Source organism: Vidua macroura, chromosome 12 (assembly GCF_024509145.1).
Source record: "Vidua macroura isolate BioBank_ID:100142 chromosome 12, ASM2450914v1, whole genome shotgun sequence".
In the NCBI taxonomy this organism is placed as follows: Eukaryota; Metazoa; Chordata; class Aves; order Passeriformes; family Viduidae; genus Vidua; species Vidua macroura.
Window position 1 is genome coordinate 21,052,320 of NC_071582.1, and position 19,829 is coordinate 21,072,148.

At 44.8% G+C, this 19,829-nt stretch overlaps 1 protein-coding gene across 3 annotated transcripts in view; it reads left to right on the forward strand.

Annotated features, from left to right (window-relative positions):
* The window catches only part of MAP2K5 (mitogen-activated protein kinase kinase 5), a 146,134-nt gene that overhangs the window by 59,913 nt on the left and 66,392 nt on the right, over positions 1 to 19,829 (forward strand). For all 3 annotated transcript variants that reach the window (XM_053988650.1, XM_053988649.1, XM_053988651.1), the window contains exons 10-13: positions 4,063 to 4,131; positions 4,225 to 4,306; positions 7,685 to 7,746; positions 14,400 to 14,448. In XM_053988650.1, coding sequence (XP_053844625.1) covers positions 4,063 to 4,131; positions 4,225 to 4,306; positions 7,685 to 7,746; positions 14,400 to 14,448 — 262 coding nt within the window. The remainder of the gene's footprint in view (positions 1 to 4,062; positions 4,132 to 4,224; positions 4,307 to 7,684; positions 7,747 to 14,399; positions 14,449 to 19,829) is intronic.

The following is a 19,829-nucleotide window of genomic DNA, read 5'->3' on the forward strand; positions in this document are numbered from 1 at the left end:
TTTATTTTGTTTTGTTTTGTTTTATTTTATTGTGTTTTATTTTATTGTATTTTATTTATTTTATTTTATTCATATTTTATTTTTATCTTTTTAAAATAACTTTATTGTAAATTTATTTTAATTTTATTTTTATTTCCTTTGGTGGGAAGACAACCAAGAACCTGCTGATTAAAACACTTCCAGCTGGTTTATAATCACCCCAATGCTAATAATCCATAACACAATCCTCAGTGTTGCCCCAAATCCCATTTTTTACATAACCTTAACCTCCAGAGGACTTATTCCCTTTTTCCAAGTAACTTTTTCCTCTCTGAGGGGGGAAATCCCAGTGAAAACCCTGAGTCTGCCGTGCTTTTTGCCATTCTCCCGCTGCCTTTAGCTGGAATTAAATTCACTTTTCATTTGTACCCTTGCTCCCAGCACCCCAAATTTCCTCTGAGCGGCGCGTGCCGTACGAGACAACGATGCCTTGAGGAAAATAAAGCAGAAAATCTGAATTTGACCTGTGCTTTTTTTTTTGCTCTGCTCCCCCGCAGTGGAGCCAGCAGGTGGATTGAGGTGCCCGTGATGAATTGCTGCGTTTATTCGGGATATTTGAGCAACCTCTCCCTCCTTCAGATTGAGCAGGGAGTGAATTATTGTAAGGAATTGTCCTTCGCTCGCTCAGCTCCAGCTGACAGCTCAGCTGCTGCAGGGAGCACAGGAGATGTGCTCAGGTGCATCCCTCTCTCCAAACTTCACCCTGGGCACGAGTGGGGCTCCAAAACCCCGGAATTTTGGGCAAAAAGCTCCTTAGGAAGATGCAGGTTGATCAGAGGGCTTCCCAGAGGAGCTGCGTGCCATTTTTAAAAAGTCCTTCTGGTCCAACATTCCAGCTCAACTCCAAAGTTCACCCTTTTCCCTGTGCCTGAGGGCTCCAAAATCACTGGATTTTGGGCAAAAAGCTCCTTAGGAAGATGCAGGTTGATAGAGGACTTCCCAGAGGAGCTGCGTGCCATTTTTAAAAAGTCCTCCTGGTCCAACATCCATTTGCAGTTCAACTCGAGTTCACCCTTTTCCCTGAACCTGAGGGCTCCAAAATCACTGGATTTTGGGCAAAAAGCTCCTTAGGAAGATGCAGGTTGATCAGAGGACTTCCCAGAGGAGCTGCATGCCATTTTTAAAAAGTCCTTCTGGTCCAACATCCATTCGCAGCTCAACTCCAAAGTTCACCCTTTTCCCTGCACCTGAGGGCTCCAAAATCACTGGATTTTGGGCAAAAAGCTCCTTAGGAAGATGCAGGTTGATCAGAGGACTTCCCAGAGGAGCTGTGTGCCATTTTTAAAAAGTCCTTCTGGTCCAACATTCCAGCTCAACTCCAAAGTTCACCCTTTTCCCTGAACCTGAGGGCTCCAAAATCACTGAATTTTGGGCAAAAAGCTCCTTAGGAAGATGCAGGTTGATAGAGGACTTCCCAGAGGAGCTGCGTGCCATTTTTAAAAAGTCCTCCTGGTCCAACATTCCAGCTCAACTCCAAAGTTCACCCTTTTCCCTGCTCCTGAGGGCTCCAAAACCCCAGAATTTTGGGCAAAAAGCTCCTTAGGAAGATGCAGGTTGCTCAGAGGGCTTCCCAGAGGAGCTGCGTGCCATTTTTAAAAAGTCCTTCTGGTCCAACATTCCAGCTCAACTCCAAAGTTCACCCTTTTCCCTGTGCCTGAGGGCTCCAAAATCACTGGATTTTGGGCAAAAAGCTCCTTAGGAAGATGCAGGTTGATCAGAGGGCTTCCCAGAGGAGCTGCGTGCCATTTTTAAAAAGTCCTTCTGGTCCAACATGCATTCACAGCTCAACTCCAAAGTTCACCCTTTTCCCTGCACCTGAGGGCTCCATAATCACTGGATTTTGGGCAAAAAGCTCCTTAGGAAGATGCAGGTTGATAGAGGACTTCCCAGAGGAGCTGCATGCCATTTTTAAAAAGTCCTTCTGGTCCAACATTCCAGCTCAACTCCAAAGTTCACCCTTTTCCCTGCGCCTGAGGAATCCAAAACCCCGGAATTTTGGGCAAAAAGCTCCTTAGGAAGATGCAGGTTGATCAGAGGACTTCCCAGAGGAGCTGCATGCCATTTTTAAAAAGTCCTTCTGGTCCAACATCCATTCACAGCTCAACTCCAAAGTTCACCCTTTTCCCTGCACCTGAGGGCTCCAAAATCACTGGATTTTGGGCAAAAGTTTTATTGGGAAGATCAGAGGACTTCCCAGAGGACTTGCGTGTCATTTAAATTCATTTTTTAAAAGTCCTTCTGGTCCAACATCCATCCCCAGCTCAACCATTTCCCCCAGGTGTGACCCTGGATCCACCCTGGGCACACTCAGGGGGTCCCAGGGAAATAATGATTGGTGCTGCAAAGTTCTTGATTTAGGGAAAAAAAAAAACAAAAACCCACAATTATTGAATGTTCTCCATCACCTGGACAGGGCTTGGAGCACCCTGGGATGGGGGAGGTGGAATGAGATCCCTTTAAGGGCCTTTCCCACCCAAACCATTCCAGGATTCCAGGAATTTGTATCCAAACCTTAGTTCCCAGCTTCATCCTCAGCAGCAATGACTCTGAGGAGATATTTTGGTTTTTTTGGGGGTTTTTTTGGGGTTTTTTTGGGTTTTTTTGGTGTTTTGTTTTTGTTTTGTTTTTGGTTTTTTGTTTTTGTTTTAACACAGTTCCAGCCCATGCTGGAAAATGTCACCTCATGTCCCTGGAAGTTTTTTTACCTCTAGAAAATAGGCTTGGAAATTTCATACAAAAGGAGATGATAAATGCAGGTTAAGGTGAGATATAAATATTTTTTTTCCCTCTTTTTGTGCTGTAAATAAAGAAATTTCCTCCAGCTTTGACATCAGGTGGGGTCACACAGGCCACACATTTCCAGCTGGAAGAAAACTGTAAAATAATTCTGCAGAGGAAGTGATTCACCCCTAATTAATTCTGGGGTGAAATAATCTTGTAATTCCTCTGTGCCCTTCCCTTGGTGTCCTGACCACCTGGAAATGCAAAAACCCCGTTTTCCCAGGTTATCCTCATTATTGGGATGTTTGTAATTAGGGTTAATGCAGATGAGCCCCAGACTCAGGCCTGGCTTTGGGGTGTCAGGGATATTTTTAATCCTGGAGTCAGAGAAATTCCTTGCTGGGATTAGAAGTGAGTGAGGTAAAATTTTGATTTGACACCACCAACAAGATGGAATTTGGTGAAATTCAAAGAATTTCAGCAGTGGGAATCCCAGCAGATGAATTTCTGAGGTTTTCACACTGGAAAAAATGTAAGTGAATATTGTTGGCAAATGATTATTGATCTGGACAAGTGTGTTAAATGTTTCTTGGCAGCCTGTACTCCACTTACAATTTAGTTTAGTGGCAGCTTTTATAAATAACCCCGGAGCAGCTCTGGGAAGAGGCAGGTTATTGGTTTTTCCTGGAGACAGATTTTGGTGCTGTGTTGGAAATGGGCTCCCCGTGTTCTGTTCTGTGCTGTCAGCACTATTCCTGGAGTGTTTATTCTGCTGATTCTGAAAACGGACTGAATTCTGCTTCCCTTTAGCTTAAAGTATTAAATACTTTAATACTTCTACTATTAAATACTTAATATTTAATACTTTGACTATTAAATACTTTAAGTATTAACACTGAAGTGTTGGGTGGGGGCAGACTGAGCCTGGCTCGAAGCACTGAGGCCAGTTTGGTTTGTAAAGCAGAGCTTAATAATTGAGTTTTCAAGTCTTCAAAGAGCTGTGGCAAGAAATTCTGTGTTCAGTTTGACTTTCAGTGCCTTGTTCAGAGGGTCTGCCCTGAAAAATCCTGGGAATTTCCAGTTCCAGGAAGTGCAGCCCGCTTTGGCTGCAGTCCCTGGTGCTTTGGTCCTGCTGGGCAGTTGGGATGGTGAGAAAATTCCCTTCCTGGTAAAATGCTCTTTCCACCTGTTCCTCTCCTCCTTGTTACCCCACAATGATCATTATTCCACGGACCTTCGGGGTTTTTATTTTGAATAATTCACTTCCCTTTCACATGAGCTCTGGGTATTTCTGTGTTTCAGGTCATACCCTTGGATATAACACTGGAGCTCCAGAAGCAGATCATGTCAGAGTTGGAAATTCTTTACAAGGTACGTGGATTTTAACACTGGAATTATTTTTACCTCAGTCTTCTCACAGCAGATTTTAAAACAGCCTTGTGCTTGTCTCCTCTCTTTTCCCAGTGTGACTCCTCGTATATCATAGGATTTTATGGTGCTTTTTTTGTAGAAAACAGGATTTCATTGTGCACAGAGTTCATGGATGGTGAGTAGTGGATCCAGTTTGCTTTTGATTGCTAAGTAATTAAATGAGAAAGGATTTTTTTTTTTTTTTGGTAGAATGAAATGCAACAGTAAGACTCAGAAATGTGGAGTGTTAATAATATTGCAGGTAGTTAAGAAACCAGAGCAGGTTGGAATTGGGGTTGGGAGATATTCTGCATTTTCCCTGCGTGGAACTTCACTTACTTTTATGGAAAATGTAAATAGAAGAGGAATAAAGGCAGCCTTAATTTGTGGTTTGATATTTGAGCCTCCCGTGCAATCTGTCCTCGCTGACAAAACAGCTGTTCCTCACTTGTAGTGTTTTGATAGCCAAAACAGCTTTTCCTTTCAAGAAATCTATTAACCCAATGTCCTGGGTGTTTGCAGTGGAAATGGTCTCTTAATTACCAGGCAAGGAGTTATTTTCCAGCCCAGCTGTTTCCCAGCTCGCTGCCGAGTTCCTTTTGGAGTCCCTCTGGTTCCTCCCCACGAGAATCCTCGCCCCAAAACCATCCCTGACCCCACAGCCTGGCACTACAGAGGTGTGCCAGCGCTTTGCTGGGGAATTTGGGATATTCCTGGAGGAAAAGCAGGGACAATGCCCTGCTGCAGCAGTTTGTGACCCATGCTGGCTGAATTTGGGATATTCCTGAGGAAGAGCAGGGACAGTGCCCTGGTGCAGCACTTTGTGACCCGTGCTGGCTGAATTTGGGATATTCCTGAGGAAGAGCAGGGACAGTGCCCTGCTACAGCAGTTTGTGACCCTTTCTGGTGGCTGAATTTGGGATATTGCTGAGGAAGAGCAGGGACAGTGCCCTGGTGCAGCACTTTGTGACCCGTGCTGTGGCTGAATTTGGGATATTCCTGAGGAAGAGCAGGGACAGTGCCCTGGTGCAGCACTTTGTGACCCTTTCTGGTGGCTGAATTTGGGATATTCCTGAGGAAGAGCAGGGACAGTGCCCTGCTGCAGCACTTTGTGACCCTTTCTGGTGGCTGTGAGGGGTTTTTGTGGCAGATGCTGTCCCTGTGTGTCTCAGGCTCTTCCCAGCTTTCCCCACAGAGCCAGAGCCTGCTCTCCCACCAGGATTTCCCCAGGAACCAGCATTTTATGCCCTTGCCAGGTTTTCCACAAAGGTTCAGTCAAGCTGGGTATCAAGGTGTGGAAGATCTCCCAAATAATTCACTTTGTGGCAGGGGAAAATCCCTGAGCCCATTAACATGATTTTAACAGGGAAAACAAAATGCACCATAAACCCTAAAGGGATTTACCCATCAGAAAGGAAGAATTTAACTCATGGGGTTTGGGTTTTTTTCACAAAACCTTGAATAAAACACTTTTTCATCCAGAGAATCTGAGAGAAAACGGGGTAAACCATTAACATGACTTTAACAGGGAAAAGAAAATGCACCATCAACCCTAAAGGGCTTTACCCATCAGAAAGGAAGAATTTAACTTGTGGGTTTGGATTTTTTTTCATAAAACCTTGAATAAAACACTTTTTCATCCAGAGAATCTGAGGAAACAGGGTGCAGCCATCAGTGGGAGGGAGGTGCAAGTGTAAAAAGGGGGAAATAAAAGTAATAACATGATTTTAACAGGGAGAAAACAAAATGCACCATAAACCCCAAAGGGTTTTACCCATCAGAAAGGAAGAGGCTGCTCAATGATTTTTTGAGGCTGCTTTACCTTCCTCCTAATCCTGTCTCACAACAAAAAATGAAAAAGTACATCCTAGTAAGTGCACTAGGGTTTAACCAACACTAAAACCCAGCACATTAAGTAGTGCATTAGCCAAAAAATCTCAAATCAGCAAACCAAAACCAAATAGCACAGCCCTGAACTGGCCTGGATCTCCCACCTGCCAATTGATTTTAAAGAGCAGCAGAGATGAGAAATGAGTTTTTCTGGGCTTTGCCCCTTTGTATTTGGAATAAAGTTGATGTTCTAGGTAAAGGTGCTGAAAGGCCCTGCTGCTTTTCACTTACTGGCTTCTTTTTTTTTTTTTTCACATAAAAACTCCTGATTTCCTTTTTTTTTTTTTTTTTTTTTTTTTTTTTTTTTTTTTAAGATGCTTTCCTTCATTTTTTCCTGCCAAGTTTGGCATTTTGGGGTGTGAAGAGGCCTTTTTTTGGTACAGAATATGAGGATATAAAGAACAGCAGCCACGTGATTTCTGTCTGGGTTCGTAATGAGCAGTGAGAGTCTGTGCAGCTCCAACCTCAAATTTCCATCCCTCAGCATTTATATTTCCTTGTAAAAGTGGGATTCATTCTAATCCACGGGCAGTGTGGACAGCACCAGCTGAAAGATAAAATTTAATGAAGGAAGGGAGTTTCAATACCTTGGAATCAGAAGACAAACTGAGTTTGTTTCTGACAAATCCCACAAGGGATAAAAACCACCAAAAACCACAATATCTCACCCTTTCAGTTTTTCATCCTCTGCCTGCAATTTCTTTGTCCATTTATTTACTTCATTTGCCAGATTGTTAATTCTCAATTTGAAATTTCTTTCCTCGCCCTAAGAATTTGTATTTCAGCCCAGGGACATTTTGGACTGTGGTTTGACCACGAGTTTTTTTTTTTGCAGGAGAGAAGGGAGGTTTCCCAATCCCTTGGGAATTTCTGTAGGGCTTTTGGAGGGAATCCCATGTCCCCAGGAATGGGGCATGCTCACAGGGCTCTGCAGGGTTCTTTCCCATTCTGGATTTACTGGGAAAACTTCAACTGCTTCCCCAGGAACTCCAGGAATTTTATTTCAGGTATCAGCGTGGACACAGCCAAACCCTCCTTGGTGTGATGTCAGGAGGAGATGGCTTTAATCATGGATATAAAATGGATATTTATATCCATTTCAATGGCTATTTATATCTATTTAATTGGACATTTATATCAATTTTAATGGCTATTTATATCCATTTAACTGGATATTTATATCCTTTTAATCATGGGTATAAATATTGGATACCACAGAATGGTAGCACCAGCTTTTGGGGACAAGAGCTGGGATAATTTGGACCTTGAAATCTGCTTTTGGGGATGATTTTGTTATCCCCAAGACATTTTTCCACACGCTTTGGAGTTCTTTAATGTTGATATTTATGACTGGAAGGTTTTCTAACATTTTGTCACTGCTGTTTCCTGAGCATCAATGCTACAAGCAAAAGTCAGGAGTGTGGTAAGAAGCTCCCCGAGTGCTGTTCCGTGGGTTTATGCAGAGTTTGGGAGGTTTTTAAGGTCAGTTATTTCTGCCACAGTTATTGCTCTGTCACTGATGGTGTTTTTATTAATAACCAAAGCCTAGAAAACCCTTGGGGCTTCAAATCTGGGGCACTGTTTCATCTGGCACCACCTGAGCACGTGCTGTTTGTCCCTGCAGGGGGGTCTCTGGATGTTTATAGAAAAATTCCAGAACACGTTCTCGGAAGGATCGCAGTGGCTGTGAGTAATTTATTGCTTTTTATCTCTCCGTTTTTGATTGGGTGGAAAATCTGGATTTGGGTGTTCATTGGGAGGCTGGGGCAGCTCCAGGATCCCTCTGAGAGGAGGGTCCCTCCTCTCTCCTGCTCCTCCAATCCATCCCCTGTGCTCAGGGGCTCTGGGATGAAGGAAACCTTCCTTGGGAATGACCAGCACAACCTCTGGAGGTTCATGGGATCTGAGAGGGGTGGGACCTCTCTGAGGAAAAGTTGGGAGCTGGGATGGTCCAGCATGGAGAGGAGAAAACTCCAAGGAGAGCTGGAGAGGGACTTGGGACAAGGGATAGAGGGACAGCACACAGGGAATGGCTGCAGAGTGGAGAAGTGGAGATTTAGATGGATTTTGGGAAGGAATTGTTCCCTGTGAGGGTGGGGAGGGGCTGGGATGGAGTTCCCAGTGCAGCTGTGGCTGCCCCTGGATCCCTGGAAGTGTCCCAGGCCAGGTTGGATGGGGCTTGGAGCACCCTGGGGCAGTGGGAGGTGTCCCTGCCATGGCAGGGGTGGCACTGGGTGGGATTTAAGGTCCCTTCCCATCCAAACCATTCCAGGATTCTGTTACACAAATCTGTGTGAAAGGATGGGGTAAACTGAGTGGGATAAAGAAACAAAAGACTTTGCTGGAAATCTGTTTGGTCACGTCCCTTCCTGTCAGCATTTCTTCCCATCAGGATGGAGCAGTGCTTTTAATCACCTTGATTTATTAAAGTCTTTCTTTAATCAGCCCCTTAAGCCCTTCTGCTGCCTGTGGTGCCTTCAGGAGGTGGCTCAGGAGCCCTCTGGGGATCCTTTCTCTCTGAGTGTGTGATTTCCATCCTGGCTGTCCTTATTCTGTCCCTCTCTCTTTGGTTGCTCCATGGGTTTTCCTTGAGGGCTTGGAGGGTTGGGTTGGTTCCTGCCACCAAAATGCAGAGGCAGAACAGATTTTCTGTGTTCTGCTCAAGGCTGGTGAGGAGGATGAAGTTTTTCCCTTGGCACAAGCCAGAGCTGGCCACGGGCTGGTCTCTCAGCCCTTCCACACCTGAGCAGCCCCAGGGAAGGGTTAATTGGGGTCATTTCTGGGGTGGTGAGGCTGTGCTGTCAGAAGAATCCTCAGATCTCCTGGGTTTGGTCTTGAGGTGTTGACAGTGGGATCCTTAAAGCCCCTGGTAGCTCATCCTTGGGGCTCTGCAGCCTTCAGCTGCTAAAAATTCACTGGCCATGATTGAAAACTCAAATTACAGACCAACAGAAAATTCAGAAGTTCAAAAAAATCCATCTTTCCCCACAGCTGAACAGAGGGTAATGACCAATGTCTCAGTGGATCTCACCAGGGAAGGAGATACTGCAAAACAATTGCCAAATATAAGGAATACTTTGATAACTTAAGCAGTTTAAAGCATAACAAAGTTATTCTATCATGTGCCATTTAATTAAGTGCTGGCTTTTCACATTCATTATACATCAAGCTGACAATTTAAATCCTTTAATCCAACACAGGCAGCTATTTAGTCTCTGTTCATTGTAATTCACAGCTCTCCTCTCCTCCTAATTTGTGTGGCCTGCCCAGGGTGATGAGCGTCCCTCTCTGATGCTGTTTCCTCTGAGCAGCTTCAAACCTGCTCATTATGTACCTGGCAGTTCCTTGTGGAGTTTGAGTGCTTTTCACCTCAGTTCAGAGGGAAAATCTTTCATCTCCTCTCCCCTCTGGAGCAGTGAGTGGGAAGTTGCTCACAGTATCCCCATTTTCCTGATGAGGATGGTTTTGATAATCCTGGGATGGGCTTCCAGCATTCCTTTGGCTGCTCATTCCTTCTCCTTTTCCTGATCTTGGTGTGGGTTTAATCCATCCACACCTTGGTTTTATCTCTCCTCCATCCTCCCCTTGCTATTCCACAGGTGTTCTCCTCCAATTTTCCTCTCATCCCTAATGCTGCTGCTCCAGCCCCAAATTTTGTGTCTCCATGTCTGGATTTTTTCATTCCCCTCGGGGTCATTTTGTCCCTGATCAGACAGCCTGGGAGCCTGACTCCCTGACATGGATGTCTCACTTTCCTAATTATTTTAATTCCTGCCTGGGAGCCTGACTCCCTGAGGTGGATATCTCACTTTTCCTAGTTATTTTATTTCCTATTTCTTGCCTGGGAGCCTGACTCCCTGACATGGATAGCTCACTTTTTCTGGTTATTTTGTTTCCTATTTCCTGCCTGGGAGCCTGACTCCCTGACATGGATAGCTCACTTTTCCTAGTTATTTTATTTCCTCTTTCCTGCCTGGGAGCCTGACTCCCTGACATGGATATCTCACTTTTCCTAGTTATTTTATTTCCTGTCTGGGAGCCTGGCTCCCTGAGGCAGTTATTTCACTTTTCCTAGTTTTTATTTCCTGCTTCCTGTGCCCACTACAGAGCAGGGGCTCAGGAAGGAGGGGAACAAAGGAGCTTCAGCAAAGGGAAGCTTCACCCTTTTCTGCTGCTCTGGGAGCAGAAGGTGAGCACTGAGGCTGAACCAGCCCTGGCAGCTCCTCTGCTCTGGTGCTGATTTTTGGCACAGTGGAATTGTTGGAAGGAGGCAGCAGAAGCCTTTTGTTTTCCCTGGAATTTCTCTCTGGCTCCTTTGAGCCTCCCCACGCTGTGTCTGAGGGGGCAGCAGAGCCTTTTTTGGGGGCTGGGGCACCTTTGTGCTGAGTCCTTGGAATCCCCCTGAGCACCTTGGGATCACCCAGATCCTGGGGCTGCTGAAGGAGCAGAGTGCCAGACAAAAGCTGCAGCTCCATGGATGGATTTTGTAGACAAAACATGCAGCTTCCATATTTTTTTTTTTCCTCACAGTTTGTTTTTTTTTCCCTTCCCCATGTCCACAGTCTTTTTGTTTTTTTTTAATTCTCCCAAGACATGTCCAGTGCATGGATCTGTGGAAGCTGCTTGGTAACATGTGTGACCTGCACATCTGTGAATTGCAGTTTGTGGAAGTTTTTAAGCGAAACCATTTCCAGAGGAAAAGGATGCAGCACATGCAGGCATTCCCTGCATCCCAGCACTCCTCTGGCTCCAGCTTTGGGATTTCTGGGCTTGGACTCGTTGATCTGGGAGGGCTTTTCCAACCCAAATGGGCACCACTGAGTTTGCCTTTCTCATCTTCTGCCCTCTCAACCAGACTTGGCATGGATGTGGAGCAATTCCAGAGAGGCCCCAGAGCTGCTCCAAGGGTTGCAGAGAGCTGGGAATGTTCCCCTGGAGAAGGGAAGGATCCAGGGAGGGCTTAAAGCTCCTTGCAGGGCCTGAAGGGGCTCCAGGAGAGCTGGAGAGGGACTGGGACAAGGGACAGGAGACAGGGAATGGTTTCCTGACCAGTGTGGCCTTGGACATTCCAGGAACCCCAGGGCAGCCACAGCTTCTCTGGGCACCTGTGCCAGGGCCTGCCCAGCCTGCCAGGGAACAATTCCTTCCCAGTCTCCCATCCAGCCCTGCCCTCTGGCAGTTTGAAGCCATTCCCTGTGTCCTGTCCCTCCATGCCTTGGGAATTGTCTCTGGTTTTGGTTTTGGTTCCTTCAGGCACTGCAAGGCCACATTTGGGTCACCCTGGAGCTTCTTTTCTCCAGGCTGGACGATCCCAGTTCTCTCAGGAGATGTGGAGGGATCTCTGCCTTCACCCTAAAATCCATGCCTGTTCCCTCTGTGAGACACCAGCAGTGAGAAGGGGAAATCTCCCTCAATCCCTCTCCTTCCTCCTGTTTTTATTTGTATGGAGAGCTGGAGTGATTTTTGAAGGAAAAGCAGATTTTAGAAGCCCCAAAGTGACGCTGTGGCCACTCCTGGGGTGGTGCTGCTCCATCCTGAGCTGGGCTGGGGCTGTCAAACCCTCTCTGCCTTGGCTTGCCACTTCACACATTTATTTTCCCTCCCATTCCTGGAGCAGTGACATTGTGCTCTGTGTTCTGAGCGCTGCTGTTGATTGAAGTTCTCCCTGAAAGGATGTGCACTTGAACTGTCAGCAGAGTGGGAGATTGACAGCAGGTGGAAGCACTTTTTGTGTCAAGGCTTTGTCAAGGCATTGTTGTAAAACCTCCTTTACTGAATACCAATAATTCCTGCTCCAGCTTCAATCAAAAGATTCTCCCCTCCAGTTTTAGAATAATATTTAATGCTTGAGAGTCCTTCCCTAATAGGCAAATGTAAGGGGAGTGAGCGACGAGCTGAGTCCATCTGGGGGGCTCCTGTGAGCAGATTTACAGCCCAGGAGAAAGGGAAAAACTCCTTTTTTATTCCTTTGTACACCCAGAGAGTCTGAAGGGAGAGTTTGCTTAATTCCATGGCTTCCCTCACTGCTTCCCCAGCACATGTTCCATAATAAAGATGTTCAATAACTCACAGCTGTTGATTTGTTCCCTGAGAAATGGTTCCTTTTTTTTTTTTAATGGATGCTTGCTTTGAACTAAATAATTCCCTATGGTTTTAAAGATTTTCAATACTCTAAATACATTTTTAATAATCAAAGAGTTTACTGTTCTGAAAATCCCTTTGGCCATTGGAGGAAGCTTGAAATGTTGCATCTCCTTGATTTATTTTTGCATTGGTACAGCACATTATTATTATTATTAATTTTATTATTTATATTTATTTGTTTGCTTGTTATTTGTTATTATTATTTTAATATTATTGCTGGTGTAATTATGTCAAAACACTGTAGATAGAATTTCCATTTGCTTTTTATAAGCCATGGAATCATGGAAAGATTAAGGTTGGGAAAAATCCTTTAAGATCATCAAATCCAAGCTTTTTGAAAGGCTTGAGGTGAACAAGCCACACCTCTGGGCAGGCAGAATTTGTCCAAAGCTTTTGTTGAAGGTAAAAAGCATCTGAAGCCAGGGGATGGTTTGGTTTGGAGTGAGTTTAAGGGAGGAATTATCTCCTGGAACAATTTATTTGGGATCCACCATCGTTATTTGCTCTACAAAAAGATTCTGATTCCACCAACATCATTTTTCTTACAGAATAAATTTTAAATTTTGAAAGAGTTTCTAATCCAAGAGGAAGGCAGAAAATTACTCTGCTTTCACTCTGTATCATGTTTAGCACTTCTGCTCGATCACTGCAACATAAATAATTTCATTTTGGGCTACTCAGAGCACAGAAAATGAATTGTCTTGACTGCAGAACTCACACAGCTTTAGCAGTGTCAGAAATGCTTCATTGTTCTGGAGATCCATGAGGAAAACCTCTTGGAAATGGAATTAAATTTCACCTCAGAGGTGGAGAGTGTTTAAAAGAGCCAGCAGGGATGGGCTGGGGAGGTCAGCAGTGGCTGGAATTTTGTGGTTGGAGTTTTGTGCTGGTTGAGTTTTGTGCTGCAGTAGCTGGCTTTGGAGTTGGGCTTTAGCAGCTTTGGTGGTGGAAGGAGCAAATTTTGAAACCTGCCCTGGTTTAGGAGCTGTATTTACTTTTAGGAGTTTATTTTAGGAGTGGTATTTCCTTTTAGGAATTTCCTTTTAGGAGTTGTATTTCCTTCTAGGAGTTGTATTTTAGGAATTGTATTTGGTTTTAGGAGTTGTATTTCCTTCTAAGAGTTGTATTTTAGGAGTTGCATTTCCTTCTAGGAGTTGTATTTTAGGAATTGTGTTTGCTTCTAGGAGTTGTACTTTAGGAATTGTATTTGGTTTTAGGAATTGTGTTTTAGGAGTTGTATTTTAGGAATTGTATATTTGGTTTTAGGAGTTGTATTTCCTTCTAGGAGATGTGTTTTAGGAATTGTATTTGGTTTTAGGAGTTGTATTTCCTTCTAGGAGTTGTATTTTAGGAATTGTATATTTGGTTTTAGGAGTTGTATTTCCTTCTAGGAGATGTGTTTTAGGAATTGTATTTGGTTTTAGGAGTTGTATTTTAGGAATTGTATTTACTTTTAGGAGCTGTGTTTTAGGAATTGTATTTGGTTTTAGGAATTGTATTTCCTTCTAGGAGTTGTATTTTAGGAATTGTATATTTGGTTTTAGGAGTTGTATTTCCTTCTAGGAGTTGTATTTTAGGAATTGTATATTTGGTTTTAGGAGTTGTATTTCCCTCTAGGAGTTGTGTTTTAGGAGCTGTCATTTCTCTGCTGTGAGATGCAGCAGCATTTGTGTTTGCTCCAAAATGAGAGGAGAAGGAGGGAATTCTCACAGCTGAAGAAGAAAAGTTCCACGTTTGCATTGAGTAAATGAAGGAAAGCAAAGGAAAAGAAAAAAAGGGAAGGGAGGATGAAGTGGAAGAGGTTATTAAGAGATTTTCTTGGTTTCTGGCCTTTTTCAAGAAGACAAATCATCCCATCCTTTGGCCTTGATGATTTTTAACGCCCCAGCAAGGGCAGGGGAATTAAAGATCCACTGAGATGCCTGAAGGGATTCAGTGTGAGCTCAGCTGAGTTCAGCTTACAGCTCCTGGCAAGAAATTAATGTGTGTATTATTAATTTGTGCATTAATAAAGGACCTGCTGCAGGTTTTTAGCAGGGCTCACCTGGGAGGGAGGTGGGGTCTCCCCTTTTCCTGCTCCTGCCTTCATTCGTACATCTGGCTTCTCTGATCTCCCACACCAGCTGAAACGTGGGATTTTTCCTATCAGGAATCCCTAAAATGTGATTTTTTTTTTTTCTTTCTTTTACCTAAAGGTTGTGAAAGGCCTGACCTATTTATGGAGCCTGAAGATTTTACACAGAGGTGAGTAGCAGATGTTTTCTGTTTTCCCATGAAATTTTAACATCACTTTCTCCAAAGACCAAGCAAACATCTGCTTTGAGTCCAGTGGGGTAATGCAGAATGAATCTCACTCATTAACCTTGCACACTTTCTTGTAAAACATTTTTATTGCTATTTTATTGCTCTCCCTCCTCCCCTGAAAAGAAAAGGACTGAGGAGAGAAATGAATTTTATAGGGATTTAGAAGCCTAGGGTTGCAAAGAGGTGCACAATGGAAAAAATCAACATGGAAATGAGATGTTTGACTGGTAGTGGAAACAGAAAATAGGCAATGAATTTTCTTTGGTGCTTCAGAAATCTCATGTGACAGCCACAAGTGTTGCTGGAGGCTCAGATCTGTAAAACCTACCATGGTCAGGGACAGTGAAAGGCTTTAAACCTGCTTGGACATAAGTCAATTTGGGGTTTTGCTGTTTATTCTCTTTCCTGCAGCTAATTCGGGGTGGTTTTTTTTTTAACTTCTCATTTATTCCTTGCTTTTTAAATTTTGTTTAAAATGTGTCTACTTGGAAAAACTAATTGAGGTCCACCAAAATTTGAAAGAACAATGTGGAAAGTGCTGTTTAAAGAATAGAAAAGCCCATTATCCCTACACAAAACTTCCCCCCCGCCAAAAAAAAGAAAAAAAAAAAGGAGAAACTTATTCCATTTTTAATGTTTCCAAGGAGTCTGGAGGTAGCTGGTGTAGTCCCTGATGTTGCTGTGTATTCCCACATCTCTTCCCTCCTCCTGGGAGCAGTAACCCAGGTCCCTCCTGAGGAAAGAGCACCTCAGTGGATCTTTAATTCCCCTGCCCTTGCTGGGGTGTTAAAAATCACCAAGGCCAAAGGATGGGAAGATTTGTCTTCTTGAAAAAGGCCAGAAACCAAGAAAATCCAGTTGAATGCAGAATTCTTTGCCACGGCTCTTTGAAGATTGGAAAACTCAAATTATTCAGCTGTGCTTTACAAACCAACCTGGGCTGAGCCCCTCACAGGCCTCACACCCTCATGGCTGCCCTCATGGCTCCCCTCACGCCCTCATGGCTCCCCTCACGTCCTCACAGGCCTCACGCCCTCGTGGCTCCCCTCATGCCCTCACAGGCCTCACACCCTCACGGCTCCCCTCACGCCCTCACAGGCCTCGCACCCTCATGGCTCCCCTCGCGTCCTCATGGCTCCCCTCACACCCTCATGGCTCCCCTCACGCCCTCATGGCTCCCCTCGCACCCTCATGGCTGCCCTCACGCCCTCATGGCTCCCCTCACACCCTCACGACTCCCCTCACGCCCTCATGGCTCCCCTCGCACCCTCATGGCTCCCCTCGTGCCCTCATGGCTCCCCTCATGCCCTCACAGGCCCTCACACCCTCATGGCTCCCCTTGCACCCTCATGGCTCCCCTTGCACCCTCATGGCTGCCCTTGCACCCTCATGGCTCCCCTTACACTGTCATGGCTCCCCTTACACTGTCATGGCTTCCCTCACGCCCTCATAGCTCCCCTCACGCCCTCATGGCTCCGGCCCCTCCTCGCTCCCTCACGGTTCCTCCCCAAGGGCTGGCTCTGCCTGGCAGCATGTCCTGGCCAGAAGCACCAGCAGAGATCCATTCAGCACCTGGATTTTCTGCAATCACAGATTATCAATGCTGGAAAAGCCCTCTGAGACCATCCAGGCCAAGCTTTCCCTGGCACTGCCCCGTGTCCCCAGGTGCCATGTCCCCACGGGTGTTAAACCCCTCCAGGGATGGAATCTCCCGTGCCAGGGCTGGAAAAACTTTTCCTGTGAGGAAATCTTCCCTACTGCCCAACTTTGACCCTGCCCTGGCACTGCTTGAGGCCCCTCACCCTTTGCCTGCCAGGCTGAAGGGCTGGATTTGGATGAAAAGGGCAGAAATCACCCGGAGCAGACCCAGGTGGCTGCGGTGGCTCCATTTCTGGGAGGGTTTGAACACCTCCCCTGCTCTCCCGAGTGCTGCCAGCTGCAGGGTTTATTTATCAGCTCCATCCCCTCCCTGCACGAGGAGGAGCAGTCTGGTGCTGGAGCTGCCCAAGGAATTGTCAGAATAAATAGAAAACAAAAGGCAGCAGGAACATTGGAAAACTCAAATTATTCAGCTGTGCTTTACAAACCAACCTGGGCTCAGCCCCTCACAGGCCTCACACCCTCATGGCTGGGTATGGCTCTCTAACAGGCTTCACACCACACTTTTGCAACACCCAAAAAGAAAAATTATTTGAAATGTTTACTTTTTTTTTAATATTTTTCTGGCCACCTTCTGATTGTGATTTGGAGAGAGCATAAATGCTGTGCATTTAGAAGCTGGTTCAGATTTTTGCTGTGCCAGTAGAACAAAACCTCCCCTCCTGCCTGGGTTTCCTTGCCTTGATTGAGGAGCAGCTCTGGGATTTTGATGAATGATGTTTGGTCCTTGCTGTGGTCTGAAGAAAAGCTCAGAAACTGATTTTTCATCACTCTTCTGATTTTTCTGGCCTTGCTCTGCTGCTGGATTGACCCAGCACTGCAGAACGCCATGGAGGGCACAATGAGCATTCCAGGTTCAGAATTGTATTCTTTTACCCATTTTTGAGATACAGAAAATGTGAATTTCTGTATCTTCAAAGCAGGGACAGAGGGATGGAATGGCAGGCAGGAGATTATTTCTGCAGGTGATGTCCTTCAGCTGTCTGGTTTTGATTTTGGCTCCTGATTTTCTTGCTGTGTCACCCAGGGCAGAGCAGGAGAGTGAGGAATTTCCAAGGAAGGGCTGCAGCAGTCCCAGGGCAGAGCTGTGTGCTGGAGCAGGGAATTAAAGCCAAGGAAACAAACAATAAGCAAGTCTTTTATTGCAGATCAGACATCTCAGCAAATATTACAGCTTCACTTCAAAACAAACCTCACAACTAATGAGGTGATAGCCGTGCATATTAATAAACCCGAGCTGGAGTCATCACACCCACATCAAACATAAACATAAGATTAACACCTCCACCACTTCCTTGGAAGATGTGAGAATGTCCCAATGATAAGTGTGCTCTTTTCCCCAGAGGATAAGAAGTAGAAATGGAAGGGTAATGAGAAATTAACTTAGATTTAAAACAGAATTAGCAATTAAACAAGTCTAATCATGTACAAAGTCAAAGTTTGTCTAAAGACAAACCAGAATCTGTTAAGTTCAAGAATAAGTATAGACCGTGTGCATTTTATCTGCTGTGTTTTGCTTTGTTCACACCTGCTTCTTAAAGGAATTGCAGGAAATCAATGTTACCCACTTGTGTTTAATTGTACTGAGCTGGATTGGTGACTTGGCTCTGTGAGTACTGGGGCTGTTTATATATATTACAAATATTTATTTATTTAGTGGTTTGGGCACCTCAGTTCCTGGTTAGGTTTTAAATGGAAGTTCTGGAAGCGTTGCTGGTTTGAAATGAGGGAGACTCGAGGATCTGGAGATCTGCTCTGTGGCAGGAGGAGGTCTGTGCATCACTCAGGCCACCTCCTTTTCCCCCAGGACATCAGAAATCCAAGGATATTCCACTCCTCTTTGTTCTGGCTGTGAGGGACAGGCACTGGAGGAGTGTTCCCACCTTCTCACCATTATTATTGCTGTTATTATTATTATTAATAATAATAATAATGTTATTGCTGTTGTTATTATTGTGTCAAAATGCTGTAGATAGAATTTCCATTTGCTTTTCATAAGCCATGGAATCATAGAAAGATTAAGGGTGGGAAAAAAACCTTTAAGATCATTAACTCCAAGCTTTTTGAAAGGCTTGAGGTGAACAAGCCACACCTCTGGGCAGGCAGAATTTGACCAAAGCTTTTGTTCAAGGTAAAAACCCATCTGATTGCTGGCTGAGGATTTCACCAGAGATGTCCAGAGCTGCATTTTTGCCTCCCCCACTCCTGTTTTATCTCTGGGGGATATAATCAGCATTAGGGCCATCCAGTGGGGCACAGACACAAATCCAGGGGTGTTTGGGGATTTACCAACCTGGGATAGTGGAAGCTGTCCCTGCCCGTGGCAGGGGGGGACAGGATGAGCTTTAAGGTCCCCTCCCACCCAAGCCATCCCAGAATAATGTGTTCCCATGAGTTTATTTATGTCTGTATGTAAAGCTGAACACACATTCTGTGTTTCCATGAGTTTATTTATGTCTGTATGTAAAGCTGAACACAAATTCTGTTTTTTCATGCATTTATTTATGTCTCTGTGTGAAGCTAAACAAGGGGCTTGCCCACTCATGGACCACTTAAGGCTTATTTAAAAAAAAATTAATCCTGGCCTCTGCCAAACCACGCTGCTGCCTTCCTTGAACCTGGCCTGTTGCTGTTTGCTGTTTTTAAAAGGCAGGAGAAGTCAAGAGATAGCTTTTAAAGCATCTCAGGGCTTTTTTTTTTTTCTTTTTTTTTTTTTTCTCCCTCACACAATCATGAATCTGTTTGCTTTTCAATGCCACCAAGGAGTGAAATGTTTGGCGTTCAAAAAGCTGAACCTCTGATGGTTCTATTTACTGGTGAGTAAGAGCTCGGAGGTTCTGTTTGTTTGCAGAGAGGTGAAACTACTCAGGCAGCTCCATCACGAGGAGAACTTGTTCATCCTCTGTAATGATGCTTCATAGAAATCATTTGTATTAAGCAAGCCCTGGTAATGGGAGCATAATGACCCCTTTTGGCTCTTGTTTAAATTCTTTCACTTCTCAACACTAATATTAATCACAAGCAGATGGTGCAGAACATTATTTATGCACACTCGTTTCCCAAACCCAAAAAATATTTAACCCATTAACTGAAGTGGGTGATGGGAGCAAAGGGCTGATTTGCTGATGAGCTGATTGTCCTCCCTGCTTTCAGCAGCAGATATTTTGTGCAGGGCTGTCACTTCCTTTCCTTTTTGAGGAAATGAGCACAGCCATTGGAACATACAGCAAATATTTGAGTAAATTCCCTGGTTTTGTGGTTTGGTTCTGCTGGAAGGACAGCTTGGATTTGCTCCTGCAGGGTTTGTGTGACTGCCCCTTGCTCTGTAGGGTCCCCAACCTCCCCTGCCCATCCTTAAGGGGCCAATTTCCCACTGCTTTCTTCCTTTTAGGATTTTCAGCTTTGTTTGTGGGAGGATTTCAGGATCCTTTTTGTTACAGCTAAAAGCAGAACTGGTTGGACTCAGTTTTCCCCTAAAAGTTGGGAACAGCTGGACATCCTGGAATAGCAGCATTCCCTGTGTGCTCCTGGGGCTGGGCTCATTCCACCCCCAGCCAAGCCCAGCTCAGAGGTGGCTCCATCTTTTTAGGAGGAAGGTGAAGCAGAATTATTCTGCACCTTGTTCTGCTCAGGATTCAGGAGAGAGCCTCTGGTGTGCTCTG